The following is a 12,333-nucleotide window of genomic DNA, read 5'->3' on the forward strand; positions in this document are numbered from 1 at the left end:
GGCGCCGTGAGGTAAAGTCCGGTCGGTGTCATGGACGCCGAGTTCTCCCGTATTCCCGTCTGTGGAGCGCTCTACCGCAGCCGTATGGGTACGTTTTGTCGCTTTATTGTGTGCTTTCATGCGATACGGAGGTCCCTGTTGCGGGGTTGGGGGGTTCCTGGTGAGGTTTCGCTTTGCTTAGTGTGTGCTTCTGATGCTGAGCCCCTGTGGGCTGTGGTGTTCTTATGGCTGCCTTTCTCTTGCAGAAATGCAGGTGCCCTTTTCTTCTAAGAAGCAATGTGCTGGTAAAGCAGCGGGGATGGAGCCCAACAAAGATGCCGATTTTAACTTAGGTTCCAACGTTGCCGCGGATGATGTGTTCAGAGCTACAAACCAAGGGTAAATTAAAGAACTGCTGGGTGTGCTGTTTGATAAACGTCCCCCATAAAAGTCCATGGAGGCCACCAACCTCCATGTCTAATACTAGACCGGGCTGCCCAGAGCCCATCCAACCTGGCCTTGAACACCTTCAGGGCCATCCACAACCTCTCTGGGGAGCTGTTCCAGCAGCTCACCACTCTCTGTTAAGAATTTCCCCCAGTATCCAACCTAAATCTTCCCTCCTTCAGCTGAAAACCATTTCCCCTTGTCCTGCCACGTTCTGGTAACTCAGTATCTTGAAATGAGGGGCCCAGCACTGAACACAGCATTCAACATACAGTCTCATCAGTTCAGAGTGCAGAAGGACAAAGAGGTTTTGTCAGATGTACGTGGTATGTGAATATGAAATGATCTTTGGATAACTGTGTTCTCCTTGTCGTTTAAGGATTCCTAAATCTGCCAAGAAAGCGGAGCTGTCATTGAAGAAGGCAGCCGCAAGAGGGTATGTATCTTGTTACTACTATATTGTTAGTAGCCGTCCCTATGTGGTTATGTTCCTTCTCAGTGAGTTTTGATGAGCTCTAACCTTATAAAGGCTTTGCTAATGGCCTTTTTGTCCAGGATCAAGAGCAAATCTTTCAAAGAAGGACATCTTTATGAAAGCAAAAGGTGTGTGATACAGGTGTCTATTCACTTATATCCTTGATGTTTGATTCTACAGACCTCCCACCAGGTACAAACTAGAGGCAGAGCTGAAGGCCAAGAATCAGCTATTGGAATCAGCCAAACAGCAACTGCACTCCAGGTTAACGGGAGCTCAGGTAGGTGTAAGCACTGGAAATCAGTGAGTAATTCTTACTCCCCGCAGGGTAAAATCCAAGGGCTGACTGGCTCCTTTTCCAGTCTCCCTTGGAAGGCAGTTGACTGAGCCACACCTGGAGTGTTGTACCCGGGAGCATGGAGCTGGGTACAAGAGAGAGAAGGGCGTGTTGTTAGAGCCCATAGAGGGGCCTCTAAGCTATTGGAGGATGTAGGGCCTCTATCCTATGAGGAAACACTGAGAGCTGGGACAGCTCATCCTGATCAGAGCAGTATAATCTCTGCCATGTACAACAGGCCCTATGTGCAGCCTTCAGTTGTAAAAGCTCGCTTTATTTCCTAGTTCTCAACCAGTTACTAATCTCTGAGATGATCTTTCCTTTTATCTCGTAGCTTAATTTCTTTGAGACCCCCTTGGGGGGATAGTCCAAAAGCTTGTGGCCGTTATCAGCTGGATCACCCTAATCCAGCGCTTATTGATTTGCTCAGCAAATCACATTTAACATGGGAGGTCGATCAGCTCATCCCATTGCCTGCTGACATCCAGACTGGGCAGGGAATGATGCTGTGCCATCGGTTCACTTAAAACATTGCTGTGTTACTAACAGGGCACTATAAAGGAGTTAAAGGAGGAGAACGAAGGCCTGCTGCAAGAGGTTGAAAAGCTCAAGAAATTCCAGGAGACTTGCATGGTGATATTAGAAAGCAGGAACATCGATCCCGGTAAGGACGGTGTGGTTTATGTTTCTGAAGCACTGATGTCGTACTGTGGGATTCCTTTCTGCTTAAGGGGGAATAGCTGCTGCCTGGGGAAGCCTTGACAGCAGTTCTCATGCTGTAAAGCCGCCTTAGGGGAGGTGTTGGGAGCACTTCTGTATGTTGTATCTCATCCATCAGTTACAGGCAACAACATCCTGGAGGAGGAAGAGAAAACACAGGAATGCCAGAAGCAAACGATGGTAAGAGAGTCCTTGAAGGGGCTTTGGTGCCGTGTGTGCTGCTGCTGTCACGGCTGCTGCTGGGGTGTGTTCATTATTTCTGTTGTCTCTTCAGCTTTTAACTGAGAAGCTCATGGCGGAATTGAAGCTATTTAATCAAACAGCTGAGAAAGAAAAGGAGGCACTTCGGGTAAGGCTGACCCTGTGGTTTGGGGCTCCAAACAGAGCAGACAACCTGTTAACATGCACTGTGTGCTCAGTGTAAGGCTTGAGCTGAGCTGGGATCGCTCTGGGAACTAAGAAATATACAAGCACAAGCAGCTCCTGTGTTATTGTCTTGTCCATACGCTGGCCCAGTTAGCCATTAAGCTCCAGCATCTGAAGGCTTCTGTTGCCTGCTGTGGTTTGAGCTGCCTTTTGGAAGCCAGCTTTGCTGCTCAGTGCGTTCATGTGAGTTTGCTGTTGTGCCGCAGGCGGCGCTGGCCAGGTGGGAAGTGGCGGAAGAGGAGCGGCAGCGCTCCCTGCAGCAGCACTCCTCCTTCCAGGAGCAGCTGAAGGAGTGCTCGGCGACCCTGGACCAGCTGGAGCAGCTCCTGGCGCAGTGAGGTGCGAGGACGGACTGCACAGTGTCTGTGTTACAAACCTTGTTCTGTCTAAACACGAAGCTGGGCAGACCAGCCCCGTGTGCCGGTAACAGCAGCGGGGCAAGGCGAGCAGTGATTCCTGCTGGGGCTCAGCCTGCATTTCCTCCCCGCACACCTTGTATCCACGGCGTTTTGTTTCCTTGTATCAAGTGTTTTATATTAAACTCGTTACAAAGACTGCTGGCTGTGGTGCCCCCAGGCAGCTCGTTGCCGGATCCCCGCGGTGCTGCCCGTGCCGCCCCCTCGTGCCCCTGACGGCGCTGGGCGGGCCGGGGCTCTCTCCGGTTCAGGGCCGCGCCTGCGCGCCGCGAGCGGCCCGGGGCAGCCATGGCGGCGGTGCTGGGTAGAGCCGGGCTCGGGTCGGCGCTGCTTGGAGCCAGGCGGTGCCAGGCCTTGGTGCGGCGGAGCTGCGCGGGGCTGGCGGTGGACGACACGGTGAACGGGCTGAGCGACGAGCAGCGCCAGGTACGGTACAGTACGGTACGGTACGGTACAGTACGGCACGGCACCGATCTGCAGCGCGGCACCGAGCGGCGGCGCGCCTTAACGAGGGGTGTGTCCGGGTGGCAGGGCGCCGATTGGCTGAGGCTGCCAGGAGCTGGCCAATCCGCGGCGCTGCGCTGCTGACACGTGTCCGCCGTTTCCCGCGGGGGGGTTGTCCGGGAGCGGGGTGGGGTGGGCGGCACGGCTGGAGCTGGGGGGGGAGGGACCTCAGAGCCTCCTCAGCACCAAGCACTGCTGGGGGGATACAGGATCCGGGCAACTAACTTGTCTTTTTAACTTGAAACAAGGGAGAGAGGCAGAACAGACCGGGCACGTTTTGCTTTGCTGCATCTGTCCCTTCTGAGTGTTTTGGTTAAACAGCAGAATGTTCCTTCTCTGACATTAATGTAAGGGAATAAAGAACCAAGAGTTAAAACTGGATTCTTAAGCTCTACCACAACATCTCTACTTCTTTGTTGTTGTTTAAGTCTTCTTATTATAAACGCTTGAAATATTGCTTAAGTTTATTTGGAGTACAAACAACAGTGAGTATATGAATCTTAACGCCTGGGAGAATACTCTGAATTGGTTTCATTGCAGCACATAGAACAAGTAGTGTACCTGACTCGATGACTTTTTCCTTCTATTGAAGATACCAGGATAGTTCACATAGTCCCAGCCTGATAAGCCACGCTTGTTAATTAACACTTCTGTCAAATCCATCCTTCCAAAAGCTGAGGGTATTTTGTGCTGTAGTTCAGCTCATAACCTGAAATAGAGATTTTCTGATGTTTGTGTGCCTGGGTTTCAAATCATAGAACTGCCCAGTGGTGGATCCCAGCAAAGGAGATGATGATATATTGATGGAGTGTAACACGTGTGTTTCTCCTCGCTTCTTTTCCCAGCTTAGACAGACCATGACAAAGTTCTGTCAAGAGCATTTGGCTCCAAAGGCCCAACAAATTGACCAGGAGAATGAATTCAAAGGCATGCGAGTAAGTATTTGATGTGTGCCTATGAAATAGATGGTAGTCTGTACTTTGATCTGTACCTAAGTTCAGACAAAGACCCGGTCTGCACCACAGGAAGATATGCATCAACTTTTCAGACTTGAAAAGAAGTTTTTTTGATTTCCTGTTTCTTCTTTTGATAACTTTGAACAACCTGGGGAAGATCTGAGCCAACATCTGATTAAAAAAGAAATAGAGGTGGATTGATCGTGGTCTTGTTTAGATTTTCATTGTGGTATTTGTGCCTGGCTCTCTTTGAAGACCCCTCCTCTCATGTGTGTTTTTCACTCTCCCTGCTATGGCTCATTTTGTGCACGACTCCTTGGATATCTGAGCCTCCTCTCCTTTTTGCTTTGGAAACATCATGTGTGAATGCAGGAAGCATAGAGCTGTTGGACTGCCGAGTCGAAAGCTTTCTTTCTAGCAGGAGCAACAAACTGTGCAATAGGGAGGTTTGATTGATGAAAATGAGAGCTCTCACTATTGGTTTTCATAAGCTCCACAAGACTTGAGACACTTGTAACATCTGCTGGGATCTCCCGGAGCTCTGATGTTGATATTTTCAGGGATATATGTGTAGCTTTGAAGTTAACTATATAGGTTTAGTCTGGTACACCAGATGTCATCCAGTGCTATTGAATAATACCTTTTGAAGTGCCTTGGGGCTGTTCATAGATTAATAAGCATTTACCTTTGTGTCCATTGTATAATGGAGGAGAGCCCACAGGCTGAAGTGACAGCAGAAGTGGCCCTTGGTGGTTTTGTCCCTGCTGCATTTACTCATGGCTTCCCTTTTAGTCTGTGCTGCTCTGTGCGAGGCACAGCTGATGTGTGCAGACATGCAAGGTCAGGCTGGATGGGGCTCTGAGCACCTGATGGAGCTGTAGGTGACCCTGTTCATTGCAGCAGAGTTGGAGCAGATGGCCTTTAAAGGTCCCTTCCAGTGCTAACAAATCTGTGTTTAGAACAGTTTCCTTGGCTTTCCATACTAGTTTCTGTTTTACTTAAAGAGTCTTAAATTGCTCAGTGACTGCAACTCTTCTCATATTTTCCTAGTGTCTCACTCGTGGATAACTTATGCTATCTGCTATTTGCAGCAGTCACACGCTAATAGAGCCACAAATGTGACAAAGTTGTATGAGGTAAAAGGCGAGTGTCAATTTAAATCCTGAGTCTTAAATTATCTTTAGCTTGATACAGCATAAGAAGATCTAAAAATGCAGTTTTTGAAGTTAATAGGAGGCTTAAATTCATCTGAATTCTTAAATCTTAGAACCTGTCTGCCTCAAATTAAATTCAGGTTTATGAGTTACCTTTCTTCAGTCAACAGACTGTAGCATAACTAATGTCCTTAAGACTGTGTGGGTTCTTAGTCTGAAGGGTGAAGCTGCTGCAGCAGGAGGAACTGCTGTTGATGTGCTTATCTCTGAGGTCTCACACCAACGAGGTAAATCCATGTGTCCAGGGAGCTCTTTTTTTGTCCCACTGGCCTGACTGCTACTTCTGTGTTTGTAGGAGTTCTGGAAGAAACTTGGGGAGCTGGGAGTTCTGGGGATCACAGCTCCTGGTAAGTCCATTCCCACCATCTGCCAGGTAATGCTTCACACAGCAGCATCACACAATGACCTGGGTCGCAAAGGCCCACAGTGCTCATCCAGTTCCAACCCCCTGCTGTGTGCAGGGTCACCAACCAGCAGCCCAGGCTGCCCAGAGCCACATCCAGCCTGGCCTTGAATGCCTGCAGGGATGGGGCATTCACCCTGGGATCTTGTACGTACACGATGCGCTCTGTGGTGGTTCATGAGAGCTTTTGTTTCTCAGTGGAATATGGTGGCTCTGCTCTGGGCTATCTGGACCACGTGCTGGTGATGGAGGAGGTTTCCCGTGCATCAGCTGCTGTTGGGCTGAGTTATGGAGCCCACTCCAACCTTTGTATCAACCAGCTGGTGCGGAATGGCAATGAAGCCCAGAAAGAGAAGTACTTGCCCAAGGTATGATGCTGGGAAATGGCAGGATGGGGGGTTTGGGGTTTGTTGGGTTTTTTTGACTCCTCAAACAAGTGTTGTGCAGTGATATGTGACCCCACGTGGTCTTCATTGCAGCTCAGGTGTATTTTGATGCCCTCCTTCACTGGCTTTCAATATGGGTAGTGCAATAGCTTAAATTACTTGCTATGAAACAAGATGAGTAAGAACCAAGTTCTTAGTAGTGCTTCAATTAACTAAAATTGAGTATATCACTGAGACTTCTGTTGAAATGTGCTGATGGATTGAATTGGTTTGAATAAGGATGAGACATAATGTCCTTAAGTCATGCCAGAGGAGGTTCTTCTCTTTCTCTTTTCCAGCTCATTAGTGGGGAGCACATTGGAGCCTTAGCAATGAGCGAGCCCAATGCTGGCTCTGATGTTGTGTCCATGAAGCTGAAGGCAGACAAGAAAGGTAAAACCTGTTGTGAGCTTCCAGTGCAAATGTTTCCTGTGAACCGAAGCTAACCTCCCTGATGCCATTCAGCATTTATCAGGGCATGCTGGCAGCCTTGTGCTTCCTCCCAGAGTAATCAGTGTGTGATAACACAAGGTAGTGAAGACACAGGGTGGGTGGTTTGAAGGTCCCAAGTCGACTTCTGAGTGTGATAGTGGAAGATTACAATCTGTTGGAACCAGTGCTGGGAGCCTTAGTTTGTCAGGCATTCATTAACCTGTCTTTGGACTCTGGAAATGAAGGTCATAAGTTTTCTTGATTTTGGGGAGGGCTGTGTGCATGTTGTTCATGGGGATCTGATAGGTCACCCTTGAAATAAATGGGGTGAGGATGTAAGTGTTGGTTTATCTATTACAATATAACAACTCTGTGCTTTCAGGGGACTACTATGTTTTGAATGGGAACAAGTTTTGGATCACCAACGGGCCAGATGCAGATGTTCTCATCGTTTATGCTAAAACTGACCTTAATGCCGTTCCAGCCTCCCAAGGGATAACTGCTTTCATTGTGGAGAAGGTGGGTTTCAGTTACTGTTTAATAATTGTCACAGTTCTATCTTGGTGTGCTTTTAAAGCTACCTCCCTCGCTCTAAGTGGTTTGTTTAGAAATCAGCTCGATACCAGTCAGTCCCTCAAAGACAAACTATTCCCTGCGTAAGCCTTATAAACCCATGAGATTTGTCCTCTGCACTTGGATAGAGAGCCCTTGGGAAACAGGAATCTGTTGGGGTTTCTCTTTCCTTTTAGTTAACTGAGACCACACTCTGCATCTTCTTTCCAGTGAGGAAGCTGTAAAATAAACAATACTCTCAGAGATCAGTAAACTTTCTGATGGACTTACCTGACGGAGAGATTAGCATAGTCCTGTCACTGTCAGTGCTTGGAATCCTTAGTTTTGATGTCTTGGCTTTGCAGGGAATGCCAGGCTTTAGCACGGCACAGAAGCTTGATAAGCTGGGAATGAGAGGGTCTAACACCTGTGAGTTGATCTTTGAGGACTGCAAGATCCCTGGTGAGTTGGTTCCAAGTTGTGGCAGTATGTATGTGGGGAGCTGCACTCTCTTCTTAGGTAAATCTGTTCAGCTGAAATCTGGCATTTCTAACTTGCCCAGACTCCTGAAGTCTGAAATCAGAAAGGGCACAACTCGAGACTTCAGATGATCATCTGGGTAATCATCTGTGCAGAACAGCGTGTTCTCATGGTAACCAGATCCCAGTTTTCTGATAACTTGGAGAAACGCATCGCTGCACTATTGAAAGTTAACGCGCTCTGCACTCAGGCCATTAATGCTGCTTCTGATCTTCTACCTTGGAAGCTGAACCAGTTTGATGCTGTTTCATATGTCTGCAGAATCTTTGTCTCAGATGTCTTCCTCTGGCACTGTGGTTCCATCTGCTTTCAAACATATGGCTTTCATTGTCAGCCGTGCTCCACTGAGTGGTTTTTTCTCATACTGAGTGTCATCCCTGGGTTGGTTTGGTCATATTGATTTGGTAAAAGTTGGTTCAGAACCTCAGCGTTTCTTTGTGATGTGCAGCCAGCAGGTTCACCCTCCCTTGTGCAATCAGCACGTGTCTCTCAGCTCCCTGCATACCTATCCATCCCCTATCCCTGGGTGTACAGGAGAACATTCAGCCAGTTTGGTCCTCTTTGTTTTTGTGTTGTTTTTTGGGTTTGGTTTTTAAGCCATGGAATGTCATTACTCCTAAACAGTGCTCTCCTTTTACTATTTCTGATGGAGTTTGTGCTCTGTTCTTTGAAGTAATGCTTGCTATAAGATGTTTCAGTGGTAGGGAGTGTATGCACCAAAACTCAGCCTGTCTAGCTCATCCTGAGAATGTCTCAAGTCAGAAGGTAAGGTGAATGTCAGTGAGGGTTTGAATCCTTTGTCCAGAGAACACAGAGCATCAGACAATGGCTTATCTTAGGTTTGCGTACAGGTGACTCATTTTTCTTTGATTGCAGCTGAAAATATCTTGGGGAAGCTGAGCAAAGGAGTCTACGTTCTGATGAGCGGGTTGGACCTGGAGAGGCTCGTGCTGTCTGGTGGGCCACTGGGGTAAGGGATTGCCACCTCTGATAGGTTGTAAGGCCAGAAAGATCAGCCACAGTCACCTCTCCATTCCTCATAGAAGCAATGCAAGAAGGAAAGATTGGGAATCCCTGCCTTCCAGTGTAGCATGAACCAGGTGGTTCCATGGACCTGCCATCCAGAGCATGGCTTTGAATATGGTGGTCTTGGCATAAGCATTTAATTTACAGTCCTTTTGTCTCCTTCCTTGTGCTCTCTTCTGCACTAAAACCCTCGTATGGACACACTATTGTCTGCAAAGCAGAAGGAGGATTTCTCATGCCCCTTCTGTCGGTCTCCTGGAGACACAAGGCGGCACTAACTGTCCTGGCTGCAGGTGTAAGAAGGCTCTTCAACACTCTCCATCTCAGCCTCCTGAATTAAGAAAGCAGAGCCCTACCACAAGATGTCCCAAATGAATAGAACATGATGGAGAAAACACAGGCTTTCGGAATTCATTCTTTGCATTGTTTGAGTGGAGCTGTAGGAAGACAGCACTTTATCTTCCTGCATAGGAAAACCTTCCTGCCCTAGATAGAGCTTCCAAGATGTAATCTGTATTTTAATGATCCTGTTTTCCTTTTCCTGCCTATCTGTGCTTTTCTCAGGCTCATGCAAGCTGTTCTTGACCACGCAATTCCATACCTACATGTAAGAGAAGCATTTGGACAGAGAATTGGCCACTTCCAGGTGAGATAAACAAAAACCCCAATTCTTTTTCTGTCTTTCTTCTTCTTAAAGAGCAGATGGGGTGCTCTGTGCTGGGAGGGCTTTTCATGGGGAAGGTAGCCTGGTGTTATGACTGATTTCTGAGAGACCACAGGGAATGCATTGTATGAACCCAGCTGATTCCCAGAGCTCAAGCAGAAAAACCATTTCCCCTCAATCCCTGTGGACTCACGTTAAGTTTCAATAGCTGCAACATGTCTCTTTTCTCATGCAACGTGCAGCTCATGCAGGGCAAAATGGCTGATATGTATACCCGGCTGATGGCCTGTCGGCAGTACGTCTACAATGTGGCCAAAGCCTGTGACCGCGGCCACTTTAATGCGAAGGTGAGCTTGCAGTTCTATGTGGGTTGTGTCTGAATGCTCTTCCTTTGATTGAATCATTAAGTTTGGAAGAAAACTCCAAAATCATCAAATCCAGCTGTCGACCATTCCCACAGTGCCCACTGAACCATGAATCATGCAATCATTAAGGTTGAAAATGACCTCCAAGATCATCAAGTCCAACCACTAAACCATGTCTGAAAACCTCCGGGGATGGTGACTCCAGTGCTTTGCTGGACAGCTTGGTTCCTCATCACATGCAGGGTGGGAATACTGGGGGTTAAAACGACCTTGAGTTCTCCAAGTGTTTGTTTTCCCCTCTTCTTCCCTCATGAGACAGAAACTGTAGTTGTACAATGGAACAGATGTAGCAGGATGGGTAGGTTTTATAGGAAGGCCTAACACAATATCCTGCCTGCTATAAGAGGCTATAGCAACCATCCTGAGCTGTTGTCACTGACACAACTGACTTGTCACCATGTGTCTGTCGGGGGAGAGAACCAGGCATTTAGCAGAGCAGAGCCCTGCATCAAATCGAATCAGGTTGGTCCCCAGGGGGTGTGATGTCCATCCGCGAGGCAGAGCAGCACCCCTGCTGCACTCTATTTTCTACCTTTGTGTAGTCTGACAAAAGTGACAGAAGGACGGTGTCAGCTTCTTGCTTGCAGGGGATGAATCCTGGTGCCTTTGTGATGAAGTGGTTCAGGTTTGTTAGCAGATGTCTGTAGGGGAATGAAAAGGTCAGAGCAACATAGATGGGAAAAGGGCAGGTGACACCTTCGTGCCTCTGTCATAATTTGCTTCTCTCCTCGCAGGACTGTGCTGGAGTCATCCTCTTCTCAGCAGAGTGCGCTACCCAGGTGGCTCTGGATGGGATCCAGTGTCTCGGTAAGGCAGTCGCTGCCAGTGTGTTATTTGGGGAGGCTGCTGAGAGCCCCTCAATTGAGAGAAAAGCAATAACTTGGTTCCGGTCGTAGGTGGGAACGGCTACATCAATGACTACCCCATGGGGCGCTTCCTGCGTGACGCCAAGCTCTACGAGATCGGAGCTGGCACCAGTGAAGTGCGCAGGCTGGTCATTGGCAGGGCCTTCAATGCAGCCTTCAAGTAACCTCCAGCAGTGGAGGGGCAGCCCACTGAGCACCACGAGGCCTTTCACGTGGAGGTTGGAGCGCACAACTTTGTTCTTCTTGTGATTCCTGCCTTGACGCTTGTGGAGCCTGTCTGCTCTCTGAATGGGTGAATCAGACTGCAGCATAGAAGGGAAATGTATTTGTTTTCTTCTTGTGATCAGCCTGATTCACCCTGTTGTAAGCCATCCTAAATCAGCACTGTCAAGCTGAGGTTCATCCGCAGGACGAACTGCAACCAAAGCAGCTGTCAGCATGGCTGGAACCAGGGGAAAGCCATTGCTTGGGTTCAGCTCAGATCTAAGAAATGATCATGGGAATGATTTTAGTTCTCTTTTTAAAACGGTGTGCCATTAATAGCCAGCAGCTGACGTGCTGCCACTGGAAAGAGAGATTTCCCATTGTGATCTTCCAATGGGATGAAAAACTTCTGTTTTGGGGCACGTGACACCAATCATGTTGTAGGGGCAGCCCTTTGGAACACTTGAGAATCAGAGGCACCCAACCGGTGTGTAAGGTGATGGTTCTTAACATTTCATCAAAGTCCCACATCTGTTTCAGTGCATACTTCCTTTCCTAGTCCTGCTGTTTCTCAAGGTATTTCGATGCAGCCCTTTGCCTCCCTGATGGGCCACCTCCTGCTGTGTTATTCATCCACCAGTGCCGCCATCCATCATTCCGGGAACAGTTAAAACGTCAGACCTGTATTGTGACATCCATGAATGAGGCAGGCAGGAGGAGGCTGACTTTCAGGGTTGGGGTTATTTGGGTTTTTTTCTTGTTTTTTTTTTTCCTTTTCCTGAAGGCTATTCTTTTGGTAAAAGCATTCAATCACGCTCTGCTGATGGCTGGCTGAAGAAGTCAGAGTGAGAGCAGCAGTATTTGAGATGTCCTCCATATATATATATATTACATAGAGCACATGGAAGTTTCGCCTTGTTAAAGAATTGCACTCCCTGCTGCCGGCCTTCAAGGGTGAACCACGCTGAAAGCTTGGATGCTGTAAATATAACAGAAGGATGAATTCAACAGCTGCCATACAGGCAAACTCCAAGTAGTTTTAATATAAAGAATTTTAAACTTTTTTGTATCGTTGTTTTATTTCTGCTTGTAGTGGCACATCTCATTCCAAGGGTGGTGGGAAACTTGTATCACACTTACATGTTCCTCAGCTCTTAATGTGGGAGTGAATCACTGCAGGTTTCCTTGAAGGCTCTCAGAAGGGCATCAGAGTCAAATCATTGTGTTGTGATCTGTCTCCAACCAGAGGAGATCCCTAGAAGAAAGGTCAGAGCGGCATCAGGGTGTTTAAAACAAAATACACACACTGAGCTGGAGGGGAC

General features: G+C 47.9%; 2 protein-coding genes across 3 annotated transcripts; both read left to right on the forward strand.

Moving 5' to 3' along the window:
• Nucleotides 1-2,938, forward strand: KNSTRN (kinetochore localized astrin (SPAG5) binding protein). 2 transcript variants are annotated; one of them, XM_015863275.3, is made up of 8 exons: nucleotides 1-88; nucleotides 246-378; nucleotides 806-862; nucleotides 1,082-1,181; nucleotides 1,788-1,902; nucleotides 2,077-2,138; nucleotides 2,233-2,307; nucleotides 2,591-2,938. In XM_015863275.3, exons 1-8 carry the CDS (start codon nucleotides 31-33, stop codon nucleotides 2,720-2,722), a joined length of 732 nt encoding a protein of 243 aa, XP_015718761.2. In that variant the 5' UTR covers nucleotides 1-30; the 3' UTR covers nucleotides 2,723-2,938. The 2 variants fall into 2 exon arrangements, with proteins under 2 accessions (XP_015718761.2, XP_085405967.1); XM_085549841.1 differs by having other exon boundaries at nucleotides 2,663-2,938.
• Nucleotides 2,939-3,068: 130 nt separating this feature from the next.
• Nucleotides 3,069-12,074, forward strand: IVD (isovaleryl-CoA dehydrogenase). The gene is made up of 12 exons (XM_015863274.3): nucleotides 3,069-3,226; nucleotides 4,150-4,239; nucleotides 5,770-5,821; nucleotides 6,076-6,245; nucleotides 6,602-6,695; nucleotides 7,117-7,253; nucleotides 7,652-7,748; nucleotides 8,703-8,796; nucleotides 9,417-9,498; nucleotides 9,759-9,863; nucleotides 10,676-10,748; nucleotides 10,838-12,074. Exons 1-12 carry the CDS (start codon nucleotides 3,089-3,091, stop codon nucleotides 10,969-10,971), a joined length of 1,266 nt encoding a protein of 421 aa, XP_015718760.1. The 5' UTR covers nucleotides 3,069-3,088; the 3' UTR covers nucleotides 10,972-12,074.
• Nucleotides 12,075-12,333: the final 259 nt, after the last annotated feature.

The sequence above is a fragment of the Coturnix japonica genome, chromosome 5 (assembly GCF_054131305.1).
Source record: "Coturnix japonica strain WE chromosome 5, WE-NBRP24, whole genome shotgun sequence".
NCBI classification, from domain to species: domain Eukaryota; kingdom Metazoa; phylum Chordata; class Aves; order Galliformes; family Phasianidae; genus Coturnix; species Coturnix japonica.